General features: G+C 40.7%; 1 protein-coding gene across 3 annotated transcripts in view; it reads right to left on the reverse strand.

The window, feature by feature from the left end:
* The window catches only part of IPCEF1 (interaction protein for cytohesin exchange factors 1), an 87,155-nt gene that overhangs the window by 2,339 nt on the left and 60,990 nt on the right, over nt 1–23,826 (reverse strand). The window contains exons 9-11 of one of the 3 annotated variants that reach the window (XR_013345661.1): nt 21,517–21,889; nt 7,958–8,148; nt 3,526–4,209 (exon numbers count right to left, since the gene is read on the reverse strand). Coding sequence is in view for 2 of the 3 variants with exons in the window: in XM_077813224.1 (XP_077669350.1) it covers nt 4,045–4,209; nt 7,958–8,148; nt 21,517–21,889 (729 nt within the window). In the remaining variant the exon portion in view is untranslated. Of the gene's footprint in view, nt 1–1,749; nt 4,210–7,957; nt 8,149–21,516; nt 21,890–23,826 lie in introns of those variants that run through there. The other 2 variants (XM_077813225.1, XM_077813224.1) reach the window with 2 other exon arrangements.

Raw genomic sequence — 23,826 nt, forward strand, 5'->3', positions numbered from 1 at the left:
ACTCTCAGTTGTATGCTAATCATTTACATTATTTGTTTTACTTCCGAATACACATACACATGGGTTCTCCATAGGTAAAATCCACTCCTATGCAGAGGGCCCATACAAGGCCTAGCCACGACTTATATCCCACTTAACATTATTTCAAGGGCTTGCATGGGACTGATGTGGTGGATGGGCCTTGCAGCTCACCCTATGTTGGTATTATCCAGCTGATTTAATTTCAAGTTCATCACATGCACTTTGGGAGGTAATTTTGTCTGTCAAGCCAAAAACGTACTGACAATAAAATCTTACATCATCGGTAGACTTTAAGGCTAGAAGGGCTCAGTTCGAATAACTAATTATATGACCAAAGCATGTATCAGAGGGTTGGGGTGGAATGAATTTATTCCATACTGAGTGAACACTGTAACAAAACAGAATTGAAAAAGTTAGGCAAATACAAATACACACACACACACATATATATATATATATAAAATGTGCAACAAATTTCTGCATTGTCTTTATATTTTTCCAAGGCTTTGGCCAAGTTACTAGACTGAGGTCCAGCTGTTTGGTGTCACTTTCCCAGTGGAAAGCGGCCCTAAACTCAGCAGATCAAGCCCCTAAAGTGACTCTCCTGGATAGATATATCCTTGAGTGGTGCAGAGCTCCTGTATGACTCCCACACCAACTATTCTGGCTGTCAGTGTAGAGGGTGTGGCTAGGGACAAGGTCTACTATTTTGAGCTTCCATAAACCTGGCTGCCATATGGGGCCATTGGCAGCTGATGAAGGTGAAAGGATCTTGGGACTGTGGCCTGGTACAGAGCAGCCCCAGAATCAGGAAGTCCAAAGGGCACTGCACCAGGCACTCTATGCCTACAGGTGAAGATCTGTCCCTTCCAAGTTTAGTTTATTTTAAGGCTTTTTTTAAAATGTACTTATTGTCTAAAATCTTGACAATTGACTTTTTTTTCAGAAACGAGGAAATATTCTAAGTGTGAGTGAAAATATTGGTTTAGCATAGTTTGTTTGTTGGGTAGTGGGTGCACACTTTACAAAATGACAGATGATTAGCTTTAAGGAAAGATTTTTCACCAGAATAATAAATGTCGCTAAAAAAAAATCTGAATTTTGTTGTTCACTAGGAACAACTGAAAAAAAATACGCACAAAGTCTAAAAACATAATGAGGAATTCCTTAATTTCATAAGTCAATATTTTCTTGATTTCTCTTAAACAGAATTTTCTTTAAGTTCCTGAAGTATTTTACAGCTTTGGCTACATAATGTCAGTGTGCAACTGTCAAAAAAAGAACAAAAAACCTTCAGTATTGTTGCTTAACACAAGAGAATCTATATATCTATATACACACACACACACTTAGACATAAAACAAACAAACCTTCATCATGTTACAGTTAAGGTTGCTAAGTGCAATTCAAGAGAATGGTCTGGATGGGAAAGGCTGATGTCAGATCTATTTACATCACTTAGCTTGTGGTTTCCATAGTTTAGAAGGTTTAGTTAAAAGATTTTGTGGTTTTATTTTTAACAGATGTGCCCAGTGATTGTTTCAGTTTCCTTCTCTGATTCCTATACTAGTTCTTACCACCCAGTTCCAGTCCCCAGCTAGTCCTTGTTCTCTAGCTACAGCTCTCCATAGTCCAGCACTAACACGGACTCAACAACCAGTCCCACTCCCTAGTTCCAGTCCTGAGGCAGTGCTGGTATCTCAAATACAACCCTACTTCCGAGCCACAGCATCCAACCACCTCCTGTTTTTGCCTCCTGTGTCTCTCCATCCCTCAGTCCACTCTTCTCCTCCCGCTAATATCTGCAGAAGGGAAAACCTGCTTCACGGGAACTTATACAGTCCACCTAGGCATGGCTCCCTTCAATCAAATTTTAGTAGATTTACCAGCTGCCAAAAGTGCCCAAACCTCAGAGCCTTCCTGCTGCATTCACTTCCCAAGTCCAACCCATCTCTAATGATCCAACATTTCCTGGATGTTCTGGGATACAGCTAAGGGTTTAGATCTTAAAACATTAATTGCTTAGTAATGAAACATTTCCAAGCAATTAAAACTAATTGCTAAGCAAGTGGAGGAAATCCAATCTGTTCCAGTGAAGATGGTTAATTTTTTTTCATAATCAAAATTCTAATAATCTACACTATGCATACACATGGGTCAATATCTGAACATGTATGATTTTTTGATATTTATAGCGTATTCTGCTTTAAAGCTAGATGAGTCCAAAAACTCTTGAGAACATCTTTACACACTGGCTAACTGGAGTGCATCTCCTTCACACCAGAGTATTTGGGTGTATATCTTTAAATGCTAGTTCCTGTGCTGGGGATCCATTTAATAAGGAGGAATATTTCTCAAAACTCAGTGACTTTACAAAGTCACATATGCTGAAATGTGCAAATCAAACTATACTGCACATGTATAGACAATTCAACACCCAATTGGGAGTTCAAATGTGTATCCTGTGCTGAGAAACCCAAGGCTGAAAATTATGACCCATTGCAGCAAAACAATGTGTTAATTTTTTATTTGATTAACATACTAGTTAAACTATGCCACCTGGGGTTATGAAACCATGCCACCTGGGGTTATGAAATTTTATAGAAAAATATTTTCCTACCCTAGAATATACAGTGAAATTTTCAACCAAATCTCACACTGAGGTCAAAAAGTAGAAGCAAGGTACTCAAAAATAAAGCTTACAATGCAACTCCCAATGTGTCCGTAACTTTGGAATGGTATGAATAATATAAATGTATATTAATTATATTTGGGTATGAAGACTGTGCAGGCATTTCTCTTGAAATCAACAGATAAACAATCTCATCTATAACATGTGGTCCTTTTTACAGTAGAAAATGTACAGTACATAAATACATAAATAAAAATATATACAGTACATGGTCACACATTCACATAAGCCATAAAGTGACACATATTAAAAAAAATATATAATCAACTATGTTTTATATGTTTGGATCTGCCCAGCTCCACCACTGCGTGCTGAGTGTCATCAGCCAAATCACTGCCGTTCTGTGCCTCAGTTTCCCCTGTAAAACAGGGATAATAAACTGACTTCCTTTGTAAAGCATTTTGTGTTCTACTGATTAAAAGCGCTGTAAAAGGTCTATTATTATGACTATGAATTCAAGATGAACTTGTACTTTACGTATTCACTACTATCAAAAATATGTAAGCAGAAAATTGTCCTTTACTGAGTCCTATATTCCATAAGAAAAGTTGAAACTTGATGAGACAGAGTTTCCGCATTGCAGAACAAATTTATTTGTCACCAACACACATTAAGGGACCCTCTCCAGATGACGTGGGAAAACAGCATCTTGATCTTGTCCGTACACAATTAGGAAATGTTTATGGTGTCCATTGACTGGGTGCCTTGAAAATTATTTAAAATTCAGATTTATGCATAATCATTATCCTTGTTGCCACCGTTTACATAGTAATGCAGTCAAAACAAATGTAAGTAGAGATAAAAGTTCTTACTTGTAGTTGTCTTGAAGAGACAAGTGGTAGGAGAGAAGATTGTATCCTGTTAGCATTATCATAGCTTTAAAAAAGTTCCTTCCATCAATAGGTTACATGAATAAAATGACCCCGAAGGTCTAGTATCTACAATATGTACATTCCTCTGAGACTTTCAGGTCTGTGTGTGCTCAGTTTACCTCTGATGAAAGATCAGCCATTCCTGAATGTCAATCCATTTCCTCTCTGCTTCAGACAATGTTTGCCTCAGACATGTACCCAGAGGGGGCATCTTTTTTTAATTTTGGGGTTCCATTTTATTGGCATGAAATGAGTTTGGAGAGAGGAAATAATGCTTTGGAGAATGGGTTGTTTTTCTTTTAAAGGGGAAGAGATAAGCACTTGGAAAAAACAAAACCTGAAACTGTAGTAGCTTAAAGCATCAGGAGGTAAAGAGGGACAGGGAGGAATCCTGTTATGTACTGCAGGTTCCACTGTCCTCAGATAGCATTTTCAATTAAAGAAAGGTGGTGGATTCATCTATGGTTCCTTGCTATTCCCTTCCACAACAGCTAGGGAATCGTGCTGCTGATAGATCTCTTGGACCAACATGGTGTTTGTATTCTTCCATTCTCTATACTTCTTTGCCGTCAGCTCAGGATCTTCCAGCAATTGGTTAATCATGGCCAGGTCATGCTCTTTACACTAGTAGGAAATCAAGAGGGTTAATAAATATATATTTTCCCATACGAACTGTACACCGTATTTTCCTTAATAAAAATAGTATGAACCTAAATTGCCCATCTTGGCAATGTGATTCCCTTTTTGAGTATGGGAATTTTAAAACAAGCCCATGGCAAAAGTTTCTTCCAATTGAAGTTACAGTTCTGTTTATACCTGAGTCTTTAAAATATCCCATATTTTTCACAGGATCTTTGCACAAAAGCCCAAGAGAAGAATTACATGAAGAACTGATCACTTTTCATAAAATGCTAAATTTTAAAAAAACTGGTAACAGCAGCAGCAATTACTGCAATTTGGACACAGCTTTTGACCTTCAAGAAAAACACTCCCTTCCCACATTGTAAATGCCCCTACTTTCAGTCCTAGACATATTAAATTTAGATGTAATCCACACTCACATAGGGTGGCTATCTGTCCCACTCTAGTGGCTAGACCATATAGGGAGGTTTACAAGGCTGCTGCTACTTGTAAGTTAATGAACCCTGTTCCTTTAGCTCAGTATGTAGGGCTCACATTTTTAGGCCCACAGATCTCAGCTAGAGTCCTCACAGAGGATGTGAGCAGAGACATCAGTACATGGAGAATAAACACCTTAAGGTGGACAAGGATGGTGTCCCTCGCCTCTGTTTGCCAGAAGCTGGGAATGGGCAATAGGGGATGGATCACTTGATGATTATCTGTTCTGTTCATTCCCTCTGGGGCACCTGGCATTGGCCACTGTCAGAAGACAGAATACTGGGCGAGATGGACTTTTGGTCTGACCCAATATGGCCATTCTTATGTTCTCTATTGCAGAGCTCCATTTTCCTTTTCCAGGTCTACAGTATCTTACTATTCTTTTAGTGTGTCCCAGGCATACAGGGCTTCTCCAAGCAGTGATACTGGATTTCAACTATGGAGACATAGACTTCAACAAAATGTTCTTAGTAATTCTAGGATGAGGACAAATGGATCTGAACTGAAATGGTTCTCCACCATCATTTAGCTATGCCAGCTCCAGACAGAAGCCTCTGTTGAGACAAATTAACTGCAAAAGTGCCAATTCTCTCTGGCGTATGCTCGGAGTAGGCCTCTGCTGTTAAACAGCCCCATGAGATGGAATTCTAGTGTTATAATAAGAAGGGATAAGCAAACACCCATTCTGGATAGAAAAAAATAATAAAAACAATGTATGTAGTTTGTCCGTTGCTCGTCTCCCTCCAGTGGATGTGAGGCAGCGGACCCCTCCACTGGCCTATGTCAAGCACCTCTAGTCAGCCTCAGGTAAGGGTCATTACAGAAGAGAGGCAAAAGTAAGACAGAGAAGGTTTCAAGGTCAGAGCTAGGAGGATGAGACAGAGAGTAAGTGGGGAAATAAAGGCAGGTAAGAGGGCCTAGAGCTTTCTTGACCCCAAGAATTATGCACAAAAGTGATCCTGACCCATAGCCTCAACAACTTTCCCAGAAGGCCTAATCTCTGTGATCTGTGATTCTTGAACCAACTGGAATTGGACAGCTTGTTAGAAAGGCAGATTACTCAGCTTCAGCCCTATATCTAGCTGGCAACTTTTGTAAGAGGACAGCAAAAGGCACAGGACAGAGAAACAGACAGGTGCTGCTAACATAGAAGCGGGGATTTTTTTTCCCGATGGAGAAATTTTCTGACAGGGTGGATCTATCTTCCATATCTCTGGAAAAAAGACTAATTTCCTCCAATCATTTAGCATATGAAACACTCTGCAAACAGCTTCCCTCTCTTCCTAGCCATCCGAAATATGTTTTGCTATTGATATATTGTGGCAACAGCAATGATTCATTGCTAGAGATGTGGAGTAGCAAGTCCAAACTAATAATCCCAGTCAGCCTCGGTATGTTCATAAATCACTCTGCTTTAAGCTGATAAAGGTTTAGTCAAAGCACAGCAAATATGGATCAGATGTAAGACTTCCCGGAATTCTGTATTTCCAATAGATCATGCAGGGTTAATTATGTCCTGCTTCATATAATATTAAGAAGAAATTACTTTAAAAGCATACTTTTTTACTGATTCACAGTTTGGCATTTTCCTTACTATGAGAATGTACCTTTCACACTAACTAATGTAAACACCATTGCTTAAAGAATTCTATTTGTCTCTGTATGAAATTCTCTAATGCCATATTTATCTTGTCGACACTCCAACTTCTCGGTTTGAATAAAGCAAAACCCATATTTTCTGCATTAAGAAAAGCATCCAAGAAAATGATCTTTCCATACTCAATTAGTGTTAGACCAAAAAAAAAAAAAAAAAAAAAGTCTGGTTATAAAAGAGTGCTAACCACAGTCAGATCCATAATTTACTCATTTGTTTACCCAGAGGAATGTGATGTGAATCCCCTTAGGAAATAAACAAAACCTCTAATAGCACTAAAGTTTTTATCCCCAACTCACCATCATTCTAATCTGAAGATTTAACACTAAAATGTGAGCCACCAATTCACTTGGCACTAAGCAGTTCTGTTCTTTCCTTTATTGGTGACACACATTACACTGGAAAAGCCATGTAACGTTTTTCTGTCTCTCAGTTTCCTCACCTGTAAAACGTGGATACTATTTATCTATCTTACAAGTATGTGGTGGGGCTTACTTCATTAATGATGAGATCCTCAGACAGCAGATGCTACAGAAGAATGTATTATTATGAGTCTCAGAACAGCTGATTTGGCATTAGTACCAGTGAGAAATTTCTTTATAAATTTCTCCAAAGTAGACATGACTTAAAGCTAAGTAAAAACAATTGAGGTAACATACTCATTTCTTACTTCTGATAAAAAAAGCAAGAGGATGGGGAAGGCAATTGTTTTAATGTTCATTCATAGAATATCAGGTTTGGAAGGGACCTCAGGAGGTCATCTAGTCCAACTCCCTGCTCAAAGCAGGAACAATCCCCAATTTTTGCCCAGGATCCCTAAATGGCCCCCTAAAGGACTGAACTCACAACCCTGGATTTAGCAGGCCAATGCTCAAATGACTGAGCTATCCCTCCATCTCTCTATTTACAATTTAATTTTATATTAATAAGTTTTCTCTCTCTCTCCTCTAGTAGCACCCAGAAACAGGACTAGAAATTCCATGAGACACAAATGAGGCTCCAAGTGATTCCTATCCATCAGAGTATTGCAGAGTCTATCTATCTCTCAGACCCTCCAGGGAATGTGCTGAGAAACCCTCTCATCCTCTACCCATGGTAAAATTCCAACATGAAAGCAGGATGCTTGTGTTATTGAAACTATTTTAGTTCCAGGAGGCCCTTAAAATAGCTTTAGCACATCCTGTGCATTCTGCAGTAATCCCTTAAGGAAAACTTTCTTGGCTAAGGGTCATTTGGTTGTCCACTACCATCCGTGTACTTTTTCTGCTCTCCCTCCTTTGACACTGTCCCATTCAGTGAACTCACCAAACACCCACTGAGTGTGTGAATTTGACAACTGACTACCATGTGATCTCTTATAAATTCCTGACACCTTCTCCAGTCAGGCTGGAACTACAGCAAGAACTGAACTATTGCTTCTGATTCCACTTTCAAATATAGCCACAAAACACAGAGGCAGGAGAAAGTGAAACATTATTTGAAAGACTTAACTGAACAACATTCACTTTGAGATTGGGTGAAGCTTCAGATTGTTTCTTTTTCAATACAAACTGTTTTTCCTCTTTTCAGGCTGGAACTTTACCCCTTGTGACACCTCACCTTTAATGTGCTATTCAGCATTCGGATTTGGTGGAGTTTCTCATTCATGGAGGGGTTTTTGCTCCGTTTGGCGAAGGACTTTCTGAGCTCTTTTTTGGTTGAAGGTCGACGGTCCCCGATGGGAGACAAACTTGCTTGTTCTAATGACTTGTAAAGTCGTTCCATTTCGTCTTCGGTGCATTTTGCCTGTTCTATAAAGAAAAGAATAATAATAAATAAGATAAGAATGTGACTACGACAGCAAGTTGCAGTGATGCTGGATTCAGTTAATAGGATTTTTACAAAGTTAAAGGGACTATATTTTCAAAATAAAAACAGATGGCAGTAACATACATATGACCAAAAAAAAAAAAAAGTAAATGCTGGTATTGATACTTCCAGCTGCTGTCTCAACAGTGATATGTCTATTTCTTGAAGTGAAGGGTTATTTTGTGTTCTGAGTGTCTTTATTATTTAACTCTGAACAACTGTTAACAACATGCACTTTGAGCAAAAAGAAGCTTTGATAGAATCTACTCTCATTCAGCTTTTCCCTTCACTCCAAACACCGTTCATCACCTTGAACACTTGTTCCACTGATCTCTCTCTGTTCCTAGAAAACACAGAGCAAATTCTGCTTGGTACAGCAGCATATCTTAAACTAATATTTTGTAGTTTTTAAACACACAACCAAAAATATTTTGATTGAGGGAATAAAAAAAAGGGACATTTCAGGAGTCACGTAAGAAGTTTCCAAGACACTGGGACAAAGTATGAACAAGTAAGACATATGGTCACGTTACATATAGTTGTCAAATTTCATACACTGTGGCACACAATTCCGCATGGAACTTTCACAATGAATCCTTGTTTAAGACTGTTTCAGTTATTCCTTTCAGTCTGACAGCTTTCTAGTTGCAGCACCATCTCCTCTAGATGGGGACACTTGGGAAAAGGAGAGAACAGCTGGGAATTTAGCAGAAAGATAAGACAAAAGCAGGCTGGGATAAAAGGTAAATTTTTAAAGACACTATTTAATATGAAGGTGCAACAATTAATATGTGCCAGGTTTAGATGAGTGACGATTAGAAAAAAAGTAGGACTGTCACTTAATCACAGTTAACTCATGCGATTAACTCAAAAAAATTAATCGCTATTAATCACAGTTTTAATCGTACTGTTAAACAATAGAATACCAATTGAAATTTATTAAATATTTTGGATGTTTTTCTACATTTTCAAATGTATTCATTTCAATTACAACACAGAATACAAAGTGTACAGTGCTCACTTCATATTTTTATTACAAATATTTGCACTGTAAAAATGATAAAAGAAAAAGTATTTTTCAGTTCACCTCATACAAGTATTGTAGTGCAATCTTTTTATCATGAAAGCACAATTTACAAATTTTGTTACATAACTGAACTCAAAACCAAAGCAATGTAAAACTTTAATGCCTACAAGTCCACTCAGTCCTACTTCTTGTGCAGCCAATCGCTAAGAGAAACAAGTTTGTTTACATTTATGGGAGATAATGCTGCCTCATTCTTATTTACAATGTCACTTGAAAGTGAGAACATAGCTGGCATTCCAAGGTATTTACTTGCCAGATATGCTAAACATTCATATGCACCTTCATGCTTTGGCCACCATTCCAGAGGACATGCTTCCATTCTGATGATGCTTGTTAAAAAAATAAAGTGTTAATAAAATTTGTGACTGAACTCCTTGGGGGAGAATTGTATGTTTCCTGCTCTGTGTTTTACCCACATTCTGAAATATATTTCATGTTATAGCAGTCTCGGATGATGACCCAGCACATTGTTCGTTTTAAGAACACTTTCACTACAGATTTGACAAAATGCAAAGAAGGTACCAATGTGAGATTTCTAAAGATAGCTAAAGCACTTGACCCAAGATTTAAGAATCTGAAGTGCCTTCCAACATCTGAGAGGGATGGGCTGTGCAGCATGCTTTCAGAAGTCTTAAAAGAGCAATGCTCCAAAGCAGCAGCTACAGAACCCAAACCACCAAAAAAGAAAATCAACCTTCTGTTGGTGTCATCTGACTCAGATGATGAAAATGAACATGCGTTGGTCTGCACTGCTTTGGATCGTTGCAGAGAAGAACCCATCATCAGCATGAATACATGTCCTCTGGAATGCTGGTTCAAGCATGAAGGAACATATGAATCTTTAGCACATTTGGCACATAAATATCTTGCTGGCTACAACAGTACCATGCGAATACCTGTTCTCACTTTCAGGTGACATTGTAAACAAGAAGTGGGCAACATTATTTCCTTCAAATGTAAACAAATCTGTTTGTCTGAGTGATTGGCTGAACAAGAAGTAGGACTGAGTGGACTTGTAGGCTCTAAAATGTTACATTGTTTTATTTTTGAATGCAGTTTTTTTTGTATATAACTACATTTGTAAGTTCAATTTTCATTATAAAGAGATTGCACTACAGTACTTGTATTAAGTGAATTAAAAAAAATTTCTTTTATTTTTACAGTGCAAATATTTATAATAAAAAGTAAATATAAAGTGAGCACTGTATATTTTGTATTCTGTGTTGTAATTGAAATCAATATATTTGAAATGTGGAAAACATCCAAAAATATTTATATAAATGGTATGCTATTATTGTTTAAGAGCACGATTAATCACCATTAATTTTTAAAGCACTTGACAGCCCTAGTAAAAAGGCATTTTCAATATGGGAATTTTGACTGTAGGACTCATTTTTCTGCTCGTCTGACAAGGGCAGAGATTTTTGGTCATCAGAGATTTTAGCTCATACTACAAGCTACACATTTTAGGCTCATATAGTCCACATAATCTCTCAGGAAAATGGCCTGAGTTTATTGTTTCTTTCTGTGATTTTGGGTCCTTTAGCTGGCAGGGGTATAACATTCAACTTTATTTCACTGATTTTTTTTTTAAATGGGCACCAACTGACTTTTGTTGATCAGAATATTTTATAAACTGAAGTAAATTAAAAAGTGAAATTAATCCTTTCCTTTCACCCTACCAAACTGTCTTTTCTTGTCTGAAGTAACAGGTGCCACCCACCTTCCCCCCCCCCCCACCCCACACACACACTCTGTCTGTCTGTCTGTCTCTCTCTTCTATACAAAAGAGCCTTCACATTATGACTCCCCTAACCTCTCCAAGGAAAGGATTAATTAATACTGCCTATAGTGAGCCCTCTTCTTGGATCTCCACAGTAAATGTCTTAAGGAAAAGGCAAATGGAAGCCACCACTGTGTCACAAGCTACTTTTATAAGCCTATGTCGTACAGGTTCTTGAGTGACTCTTGCAATTAGAGAGCAGTACTAGGGGAGATCAAAGAGTAGGCTAAGAGCCAAGATCCCAAGAATATCTCTGTAAGGTTTTCTTATAGCACCCATGACCATAATGTCTAAAGGCCTCATCCTGTATCCACTGAAGTGAATGGGAATCTTTCCATTGACTTCAGTGGGCAGTGGCTCAGGCACAAAATGCTGAAGTAGTAGAAAAGATCTTTCCCATGTTCTAAAAAATGTTGCTCTCTTTCCCCCTCCCCACAATGCTTTTTAAAACCCTTTGGCTATAGTGAGAAAACTTTAGTTTTATGGTACATTACGCATATTTGTGTTTCCAGTGCTCAAGGCGTATGTGGGTTATCTGGCATTTTTACATTACTCTGCAAATATAAACAGACTGACTGTACCTTGACTGGAACTAAATATAGCTTATGGCTTTGATACAATATTTGAGGGAGGGGGGATATTTAACAAGCTACAGGAAACCGAAAAAAAATTGCACGTGCTAGGCATAATACACGGCAGTAATATTTCCTGAAAATTGCTGGCTCACACTGTTTACTTTGGAAGAAGCAGCTGCGTTTGGTTCAAAAGTGGATTTCTGCTCATGGCACGGTTGGTTTTGCTGTTAACATCACACACTGGGATCGTAAATTTGACACTCAATTTCAGAGTGAAGGTAACAATTACCAGGTGTATAAGCAGGCTATTAGCCAGGATGGGTTGGGATGCAACACCATGCTCTGAGTGTCCCTAAACCTCTGACTGCTAGAAGCTGGGAATGGGCGACAGGGAATGGATCACTTGATGATTGTCTGTTCTGCTCATTCCCTCTGAAGCACCTGGCACTGGCCACTGTCAGAAGACAGGATATTGGGCTAGATGGATCATTGGTCTGACCCAGTATGGCCGTTCTTATGTTCTTACACAAGACTTTCTTTTAGAGCTACTCAATGATGATCACTGATGCACTACAGGGGCCACTGAAGAGCATGAGACATGCCACCCATGAACACACCTCTTCTGATTTCTGCATATTGACATCTCATAGAGCAAAATTAATATTCTTAATAATAAATAATAATAATAATCAGGGTATTTTATGTGGCAACACAGAGCAGTAATTCCTAGGCCAACCAGCCAATTTTCAAACTCTTTTTGATCAATTCCCCTTTCCATCGCCTCCACAAAACAATCCAATTGGAAAGATTCTCAACTTGCTACTAAAACACTCACATAGTCAAAGCCGAAAACCAGCTATCTATCTCAAAGCCTATATGACAATGAGCTGATGTAAATTCACATTTAATTAAATCACTTCATCAATTTGGAGAGGTTAAGGCCAGAAAGGACCATTATATCATCTAGTCTAACCTCCTAAATCTCACAGGCCATTAAATGTCACTCATTTACCACTCCACTGAGCCCAGTAACTTGTATTCTCATCCTACCTGCCTATTTTCTCAATGTACATCTTATGATACAAGAAGGGAGGATTTCCTTATGGCCAAAAAATCCACACAGCAGCTCCCAAGAAACTCCATATGGTAGCTCCCAAGTGACTAGCACTTCAAAGGACAGACAGATGTCCCAATTTTATAGGGACAGTCCCAATATTCAGGGCTTTGTCTTACATACGTGCCTATTACCATCCCCCATCCCAATTCTTCACACTTGCTATCTGGTCGCCCTAGACCAGAATTTTGAATTCCACTTGCAAAGCCTTTCAAAACTGCAGAATTAAAGATTTTTGCCAAAAAAGGTGGGTCAGAGTCAGTAGATTTTACATGGAATGTTAAAATACAAAGCTGTTTTGCTCAGGTGAATAAAAGTAGCAACAGTGTAGAATCTAAATGGAATTTTAGGAAATGGTTTAAAACAGGGTTCTGTTGACCATGGTATGTGGAGCACTGATGGAGTGGTCACATGATGTTCCCTGTTTCCAGTTGCTCATCAACCAGGAGCTGTAACCAAGGAGAAGAGTTGCCACCAGAAAAGTTAAAAATAACTAAATAAATATTTTCCTAATATTTCTCTTTTGTAAACAAATCCTGTAGTTATCAATAGATAACATGTCTGTCTATAGATCAGAAGATTTCAGATTTGACTCCTGCCTGGCTTGTAGCTCTGACCTCAGCAGCCTGGCTTTTGAGCTCCCCTTCCCCAGAAGCAAAGCCCAATGCTTTGTGGCATTGAAGGTTTTGCTCAATATTTCATATTCAATGCTATGTGGTTGCAAATGTGAGAGGTGATCCAGATGACTATAAATGGCAAAGGAGTTGTCCACAAGACACTCATTTTTCAGATGTGGTCCATGCCTTTGAAATGCCTCATTTTAATATGTCAATTAGGTGTTTTAACAAGTCCAATAAACAATTTGTGATAATAAAAAATACTTAGCACTTGGACAGTGCTTATCAACTTTGAAGTGTTTCACAAGCCTTTTGTCATGTCAGAAAACAAGACACTAATTGTAGTTTTGTTCCCATAAAAATATTAGGGAAAAAATTAAGGTTGGATGGTTGTGATAAAGTAAACACTGACCCAACCCTTGACCTGGAACTGAACTTTTTCTGAGGTTCAAATCATAGGCGCTGATCAGCTGTTCAGTAGCGGGCAGGAGGTGCTGGGGGGAGTGGAGTGAGGGTGGGACATTGGGGGAAAGGGTGGAGTGAGAGTCGAGCACCCCCAGGGAAATCTGAAAGTTGGTGACTCTGGTTCAAATAATGTGATGTACTCACAAGTACTCAGCTTAGTGCTTCTGGTTCCATCCATGACTGGAAACAGAGTACTGATACAGTATATCACAAGAGTGACTCAGTATTTCTATTCCAAACAGAATCAGGAAGCATAAGAAATCTCACAAGGAAGCAAATTCTCATTAGCTTTGCAAACAGATGTTTTGGGGTCCAGTGAATTCAATAGTTCATATAAAACTTGAGCAACCTTAGGGTGTATTATTGTATCATTGCAATATGTTTACTTTGTGTCAGATCGTGAAAGGATATGCAGAGAGTACACATCACTCAGTCTCACATGTCTGCGTGAAAAAACAATAGGTCGTCTATATTGTGACACCCATGTAAAAGTTTATCCTTTCAGGGCCTTCCCCCAGGGTTGGTTGATCAGCCAAATGGGGTTTGTTCTGATGATGTACAATAGAACCTCAGAATTATGAACACCTTGGGAATGGAGGGGGGGGTAAAGGAGACAATTGCCCATAAGCCCGCAGCAGGGCTAAGGCAGGCTTCCTGCCCTCCCTCGCTCCACACCGCTCCCGGAAGCGGCCGGCATGCTCCTGAGGCCCCTGGGGGCGGGTCTCTACCCACTGCCTCTGCCACAAGCACTGATTCCACAGCTCCCATTGCCTGGGAACTGCAGCCAATGGGAGCTATGGGGGCAGTGCCTGAGGGCAGCGGCACTCTGCGGAGACCTCCTGAGCCCCCTTCCTAGGAGCTGCTGCCAGAAGGGTGTGCCGATCACTTTCGGGAGCCTCCTAAGGTAAGGGGCGACCCTCTGGCCCCCTCCTGAACCCCCACCCTCTGCCCCAGCCTAGAGCCCACACCCCCTCCTGCACCCAAACTCCCTCCTAGAGCCCACATCCCCTCGGACAGGGGCCCCACAAAATCTAATAGCCTCAGGCCCATAAAAGAGTTAATCTGGCCCTGTTTGTGGCTATCACAATGCCCTGACTTCTGACTGTACCAAATATGTTGGTGTCAAGGTTCACAGAAGAGAAAAGAGATCAGAGGGAAAAATTTAAAAACAAAAACAAAAAAAAGAGAGTGAACTCTGCACTTCCATCTTATGGCTCCCTTTCTCTCTCTCTCATCTCGTCTCCTTTCCCAGTTATGACTGTGGGATTCCACTGTCTGTTTTCTATGGCAATGGAAGAACATAGAACCTGTGGTTAAGAGGAAACCAGGGAGACTTAAAATCTTATTGTTCATTTTTTTTTAAAAAAGTTCTGTTTCAAGATTTTGATGATGTCCCTGGGAAGTTAATTACAGCTCCCTCAAAGCCTCAGACAAAAGAAACTGGGAAATAATTGACTTAAGAGAGCATAGGTTAAACATACTAGTCCCAGTGAATGCAGAGCTGCAAAACTCAATTCTGTAAAAGGGAGAGACAGAAGAATCAGGAAGGACATGTCATTACAAACATTAAATACCAGGCCATTTACCCAGCTTGTACTTTGGGTTCAGAACTGAATCAATTTTTAAAGAACTGAGACCTGACTAGGAGCTGCACCGTTGAAAGCTCATTTGCAAGGTTCTGAAAAATGTATAGGTAAATTTTCACTTTAAAACTTTGATCCTTTTCTACATCAATCAGAATTATCATCAAAATAAAGCTCAGGTTAGCCACATCCACTTACAGGGCTACCTTCCACATGCAGCGCCAGATTCTCTCCTGAAGCAGAACTGCACCAAGAGAACTCTGTTACTCAGCTACAGCCAGAATCTGACCCCTTTATACTATCAGAGCAGGAAATGGGGGTCAAGGCATACTATTGAATCTGGTCCATGGCATTATTAGCAGAGCTGGGTTAAACCAAGGGAAGAGAATGTCAACTCTGAAAACCAGGAATTGTTCAGATCCAGATCTCATTAACAAATTCCTTCCCACAGAGCCACCCCTGCCAAAGTTCAAGGAGATTGGAGAACAGGCTCCAGTTTTGCACCATCTCTAAGTATAAGCATGTGACAGATCATCAAATGTTACTGTTTAAAATGAAACAACAGAAGAACCATCATGAGAATCATTCGCTGGAAGAATTTCTTGCCCTAAGCTTTAGGCCATTGACCTCAGCTGGTCGTAAATCCTCAGGAAGAAGGATGTTATTGCTGTTGTAGAAGAAACCTATATAAATATAAATAAATGTTCCCATTCTCTTGTAGTAATATTTCAATATCTTCTGCTTCCTTTCTTTCTTTGTTGTTATTATTTGTGGTGGTGGTCATAATCAGGCAATTTGTTCCAACAGTTGCCAAAATAAATAAAAATTATAGGGATTGGCTATTGAGTGTAGCTTGCTGCCAGGGAGGAGGTAAGAGAAATTCCTGGATACAGAGCACGTAGTCAGATACTTGTTTATATTCTTAACTGACTGGTGTTTACTTCTCTGTTTCTTTATGCCAGATGGAGTTTTGATTCCTTTGTCTTATGTGCAGCAGGCAACAATCCTGCAATATTAATTTCTATAAAAAGCAGATAATGGAATCAACTTCCTATTTCAGGGTGAGAAACCTGTTACTTCTCTCTACAGAAAATAGTCCCCTCTGTCTTCTCTCTTATCTAGGGTTTTGTATCACACGCATTTCTACAATATCTGAACCTTCCTCAAAATACAGCGCAGTGGATTTAATACTACTACTGCTATTTAAAAGCGCTGTGCAAGTCTCAGAGCGTTCAGCATTTCAGTCTGAATAATAACTCGAGTCTGAACATTTAACGGAATCCTTTGCTTCTCGTAAGGACATAGCCATTTTAAAAAGTGAGAATGGGTTTGTTTCATTTCCGTCTTCCTGTGTCCATACAACGTTACTTCTTAAACATGATATTTCCCTATGACCCACTGCATGGTTTTGGGTCTACTGAATTCTGTCTCCGAAGGTGCATCACATAGTAGGGACTCTGCTGGTGTAGCTGGGATTGTATTTCATAAATTTACTGTTGCTTGTTCCTACTCTTATCAGCTCATTATTATACAGTTGCTTTTCTTTGCAGCAGAACATTTTTGTTTAAAACTGGGGTTGCTGCGTTTCATTTGGTCTTACCAGTATATCAGTAAAACAAAATTCCTTGTTTAGTGTTGAACATTCTCCGAGGTTTAAAATAACTGTTTAAATCTATTTTTGTCCCAGTTTTTTTTTCTTCACATATATAGTCATCAATGGTGCACATAATCCTCATAGCAAATGGCAAAACATCAGGCTAAACTCAGCTGAAGACAAACAAGCTGTGTATATACAACTAACCTGATGTTGGGCTTGGAAAGTCTCATTTTGGGTTATGGAACCCTTTTCCCACCAGGCCCCCTTCTTTCCTGCACAGCCCCTTCCTACAAAGTCAGAGATACTCCTCCCTCCCCGTAGGTCAGGATTTTCCCTATGTAGATCCTTTTTCCCCAGTTGTTGATAACCAAAGAATTCATCAGTTCTGGCAACCTTTCACCTAGGTCCTACATGCCACCATGTTAGAAATTCCATTCTGGTACTTCCCTTTGCCAAAGGGCCTCAAAGCAGATTGTGTGATAGGTTATTTCTCTCCCCTCAAGAGTGAAGAGGGAGGCATGTGCATGGAGCTGAATGTGTCAAAGCCAGAGTATTAATCAACTGTATAATTGTTCTGGTTACAATGGTTCAGGCCATTAGGCAATAGAAGTATTGGGCCTTCAAGGAGCTGCAATATAAGCTGGGACCTTGCCCCTTACATCCTATCTCAGAGGCAGAGCGGTATGTAGGGGCACGTCTACACTTACCTCCGGAGCGACTGATCCAGCAGAGGTCGATTTATCACATCTAGTGAAGATGCGATAAATCGACCGGCGAGCGCTCTCCCTTCCACTGGAGCAAGAGGCACAGGCGGAATCGACGGGGGAGCATCAGCAGTCGACTTACCACAGTGAAGACACCGTGTTAAGTAGATCTAAGTACGTTGACTTCAGCTACATTATTCACGCAGCTGAAGTTGAGTAACTTAGCTAGATCCCGCCCCCCCGACTGTAGACCAGGCCTAAGAGAGTGCAGTACAAGTACAGGGAAGAACCAATACTGGTTGCATTAACAAATCTTCAAGCCATGGTATATTTGTTTCACTGATTAAAACAGTCCTTTTGTTCTGTTGTTGCTTGCTCTGAATAGAGTATTTTTACATCTGGCTTGCCTGGGCTTTGCTAATGTACTTCACAGGGTTCAGACACATCACTATTAGCTAACTGGAGTGGGAATGTCCTGCTTGATGAGCCTCAGAACCAGCATTATATTCTTTCCAATATGCTCATCTCAAGCTGAATCCCTGATATTCTCAAATCTCACAGCTGAAACACCATGAAATTTATCTGCCACTGAGACTTCACCCCCCCCCATCTGCTACAATAAAAAGCTTTCACTCTCCACCCTCACCCTCCCCTCCACCCCCACTCCCAACCAAATAAAGGAGAGAAAGACGTGTACAGTATGTAATTGGATTACTCGGTAGTGGGTTATGATGCACACAAGCAAACATGGTTATTCAGTTTCCATAGTGACTATGCTGTTGAAGTTATCTATTTCTGGAGTTCCATCACAGACCTTCAATAGCCAGGGATCAGTTTGCAAGCACTCTGCCTTTTTGACAGCTGCCAGCTAGACAATGGGGGAGGAGGAAACATTACTTTTCTCCAAAATATGTTCAGCCGTTTTAAACCAGTGTACCAATGGGACCTTTATAACTTCACAAGACAATTATACCAAAACGTTCACAGATTTTCTTCATCGTTTTTAGTGGTTGGTATTGTGTTATCTTAGTAAGATTTGATTCTGAAAAATTGTATTCCTAGTTTTTTATATATTCTTGTGCCTATTCATTATCATGCTAAATCTTAGAGACAAGGTGGGTGAGGTAATTTCTTTTATTGGACCAACTTCTGTTGGTGAAAGGGACAAGCTGGTCCAATAAAAGATATTATCCCACCCACTTTGTCTCTCTAATACCTTGGAACCGACATGGCTACAATTATACTGTATATGCTAAATCTTAGTAATACAAGTAATTGTCAAAACAACTTATTATATCACAGTAGTATATACTAAGCAAAAAAGGTACAGCTACAAAGATTTGAATAGCAACCTCTGAGCGATTGGGGCAGTCCTCTCTCAGAGGCATGGAACCAAGCAAATATTGCACCCCATCACCTACTATTTAAGGAAGTTTACCCCACCTGAGTGAAACTATGGGATCTTGAACATAGAGTTCTTGGCATTAACACTGCCTTTAAACAGTGGTGTCACTACTTGGAAGGGATCCATCATCCAGTCCATGTATTTACTGAGCTCAAGAACCTCGAATACAGCGCAGGGCCAAGGCCATAAATCAACGACAACTCCAGTGGGCCCTATTCTTTTCCCAATTCAACTTTACCTTGACCTACCTCCCTGGAACTAGAAACAGCAAGGCCGACACCTTGTCCCAAAAGATATAGCTCTAACCCACAAGGCCCTAGTCCAGAACCAGCTCACATTCATGTGACCCACTGCCAGGACCTGCTGATGCTCATCCGCTCCTCCTCTGTCTCTGGAGTTCCACCAGACGAGATGGCCATTACTGACCGAGAAACACATGACACCCAAGAGGGGATCACGTTTCTCAGGGACCACATTTATGATCCCCCTGGACTTTCAAGCGTGGCTGTTCTTCAACTGTGCCAAGACTCCACCCAGAAAGGACACTTGGGGTGACATAAAACAATTAACATCCGGTACTTCTGGTGGCCCTGTATGCACCCCACAATAGGGACCTTTATTGCTTACTGCCAGACATGTGCCTGCACCATGATCCCATGCCAGAAAGCCTATGGTCTCCTCCGACCTCTGGACACCCCATCTCAGCCCTGGAAGGCCATTTCCTTGGACTTTGTGGTAGAACTATCAGAATCCAGTGGTTTCATGACCATTCTGACAATGGTGGATTGCTTTTCCAAAATGTCCCACTTCAATTCCTGCTTTGATTTACCCTTTGCAGGGTTAAACCACCCAGCTCTGGCTAAACAATGCAGTCTATCTTCATGGCCTCCCAGATCATGTCACCTCTGACCAGGGGCCCCAGTTCACTGCCTGCTTCTGGCACTAGGCCCTACATCTATTAGGGGTCAATGTGCACCTATCCTCTGTCTACCATCCTCAGTCAAATGGCCAAATGGAAAGAATCAACCAGATCCTAGAACAATACCTATGATGCTACACCAACCATCACCCGGATGACTGGTCTACACGATCACCATATGCTGAGTTCTTGTATAATAATGCAGACCATGCAACCAGAGGCCACAGCCCCTTCTTTGTCAACTATGGGTCCCACCCCTGATTTCACCCACAACTATCAACATCCTCATTCCCTTTCATTGGCCTCGGACCTAGTATAACACATCCATCACACCCAAGAAGAGGAGAAGTAGGACTACAAAAGGCATATAGACCAGCATAAGCAATAAGGCTCTACCTACTCTGTAGGACAGAAGATATGAATTTCTATAGAGAGAGAAACAGACCCTCTCAGAAACTAGACCACAGGTTCCTTGGCCCATACCAGATTTGGTGGCAAATCAAACAGGTCATCTTTGAGCTCCAACTCCCCCAGTCCCTTGAGTCCACCTTGTATTCCATGTCTCACTCATAAAACCCTACACTGAGAACGCATTTCCCCATAGACTCCCGTCACCACTCCTACCAGTACAAGTACAAGATCAGGAGGAATACATTGTTCACAAAGTCCTTGATTCCAAAGTCAAGCAGTGTAAATTGTGGTACCTGATTGACTGGAAAGGTTACGGCCCAGAGGAGTGCACTTGAGAGCCAGCTGAGAACATTCACATTCCTGCCCTGGTTCAGGTCTTTCATAGGAGCCACTCTGAGAAACTTGGACTCTGAGAAACATGTCACCCAGAGGGCACCCCTAGGAGAGGGGATGATGTCATAACCCACAGGCCTTGAACGTTGGCCCACAGGGTTCACAGGAGCAACCACGCTCCAACCCACCCCTTGGCAGCCTGCTGACAACTGTTTACCCAGGACTCATGAAGCCCAGCCCCTGTTTGAGGTTCCACCCTTGAGGTCCTATTGGTGGAGTCCCACTGGCCTAACCTAAGCCAGCAGCAGGAACAGAAAGCTGTCTGAACAACTGAGATCCACCCTGCTCTGGGCTGTGTGCTTCCCACTCCCACTCCTCCAGCTTGACTTTCTGGCATCCCAACTCAGCTTGACTCCTGGCATCTGACTTGTGGTTCTGATCTCAGGTTTGTCTCCTTCTTCTGATCTCCCAGTATCCTGACCTGGCCTGACTCTTGACTCCTGTCTCGTGATGGTGGACTCTAGCTCTGACCACTAGATCTGGCTGCTCACTACCCAGCCGTGACAGCACTTTATATACTCAATGCACTGTACAGACATTCTCTCATCAATCACACTCCACTGGCAAGTTATTCAGAGAAAAATTAAAAAGAAGAGAGGAAAATGCAGAATTCATGTTGTATAGTCCTGCAGAGAGATGCCTCTCCGACATGCTCACCTTTGGATAGTGTCCTTGCTCCTATCAAATCTTCTGGCACAGTTAGGCGATCCCTGCTGCTGTCTGATGAAGTTGTGTCTTCACTTAATAAAGAGTTCTGAGATCCATTATTAGATCTGAGAAGCTGGCTTTCTGCCATTTCACTACAGTCTGCCGTTGGATGATCATCATCATGAATCTGGACACAGAAGGATAAAGGCTGATCAACCTCTTCCGTGTTAACTATGTCAAGCCAAGACTGTCTCTCTGGATGAGCCATTTTGGCTAGCAAGGAAGATGAGGAACCTTGTGACTTCATGGTACTTTCCAGGGAGGAGAGAGAACAGGATGCTTCACTTGATAGAGGCGAGATCAACAAGGGCTGCTGCTGAGCCTGTTTTCCGGAACAAATTGCGGGGTGGGGGAGGGGTGGGGGGAGGGGGAAATAGTTATCTTATTATAATGGCCCATGAAATAGGAGATAGCTATATATATAGTTTTGCTGAAAGTTTCCCACATTTTCAAAGTATGAAAAGAAGTGCCTGGTCACAAATCAACAACTTCTCCCCATACACACTTTCACACACCATCGAGTGCACATTCTCTTTTGAAAATGTGAGCATATGGCTTTCAAATATCCGCTAAGGCCTTGTCTATACCAGGGACCAGCTCTGCTTAAAGCCATTGGTTGCCAGTCATTAGGAGTGCAGCAATGGTGCAAACTCCAGTGTAGACATGCACATCCACTATTTGCACTAGTGAGACTTACCCCAGTTTCAAACAGGGGAAAACTCTATCAGTGGAATGCTTATATTTTGGATTTGGTCTTCTTGGTACCTCAAACTTCAATAGATTTTAGTTGTCCCAGCTTTAATGATCTGTGTTCTGGTGACTACAGATGTCTGTCCTACACGTGTCTCAGACCTTGTCTACACTAGGCAGTTGCACTAGTGCAACTACACTCATAGCTGGCCACCAATGGCTAAAATCAGATCAAAACCCCATTGTATACTAGGCCTGAGGTACAACAGGCAAGGTCCTTCCCAAGATGCTATTTAAGAAAGTAAGAAGTCATGGGTGAAATGCAAAATATTGTTATGACAAAAACTGCCGAAGACAGAAAACAAGGAGCAAGAATAAATGGTCAATTTCCGTCATGAGAAAAGGACAACAGCAGGGTGCCTTCAGATTCTGTATTAGGTATGGTGGTGTTTAATATATTTATTAATGAACTAAAAAAGGCAAGGGCAGAAAAGGCAGTGAGGTAGCAAAATTTGCAGAGGACAAAGTTATTTAGGTTAGCCACACCCAGAGAAGACAGAGGAATTTCAAAGGCACTTCACTATGATAGGTGAATGGGCAACATGACAGAGGATGAAAGTGAATGTTGATAAATGCAAAGTAATGTACATTGGAAGGAAAAACTTGTACTACTCATACACCTAACAGGGCTTTAATTTTACTTAATCAACTCAGGAAAGGAACGTGAGCATCACCATGGACAGATCAATGAAAACATCTTTCATCAACATGAAGCTACAGTCATCAAATCAAACAGTGTTAGAATGTACGGAAAATGGGATGGAGAAAGCTTACAGAAAATATTATGTAAGTCAGTAGTGAGGTCTCATCTAGGACACTGTATGCCGTACTGGTCACCCCATCTAAAAAAGGATATTGCAGAACTAGCTGGGGTTCAGAGAAGAGCAACCAGAATAATTAGGAGCATGGAAAAAGTCTAATATGAAGTGAGATTGTAAAGACTGTGAATAAGGAGGGAGTAATGAATATAATAGATGGAGTAATGAAAGGTATAGAGAAGGTAAATTGGAAGCTTTTTGTTCTCCCTCTCTCTTGACACATGAGCAAAGGGGCAGTTAATGAAAGTAAAAAGATGGCAAATTCAAAACTGATAAAAGGAAATATTTTTCTACAGACAACACAGTTAGACTGTGGCACTAAGAGATTAGCAAGACTCAAAGAGGGACTGAACATTTATATAGATAACAACAGCATCTTGCATTCAAACAGTTGATGTGAAAAATAAAAAGAGTATGGGAAGGGAGGCAAAACCACGTTTCAGGGTTTAAATCAATCTCAAACTATTCAGGATTAGGATGAGACCTTTACGGAAGCATATTATCCCACATCTTCCAACTGTGGAGTTCTTTCACCTTTCTCTGAAGCATTTGGTACTGACCACTGTCAGAGACGCCATGGGTCACAGCACTGAGCCAGTATGGCAATTCTTATGTGGGAAGGGGGTGTTCACCCCACACTAGAAAGGATAGGGTTAAAAGCAGCCTAGGGAGGCTGCACAGGGAGCAGCCA

This window comes from Eretmochelys imbricata, chromosome 3 (assembly GCF_965152235.1).
Source record: "Eretmochelys imbricata isolate rEreImb1 chromosome 3, rEreImb1.hap1, whole genome shotgun sequence".
Taxonomy (NCBI): Eukaryota; Metazoa; Chordata; order Testudines; family Cheloniidae; genus Eretmochelys; species Eretmochelys imbricata.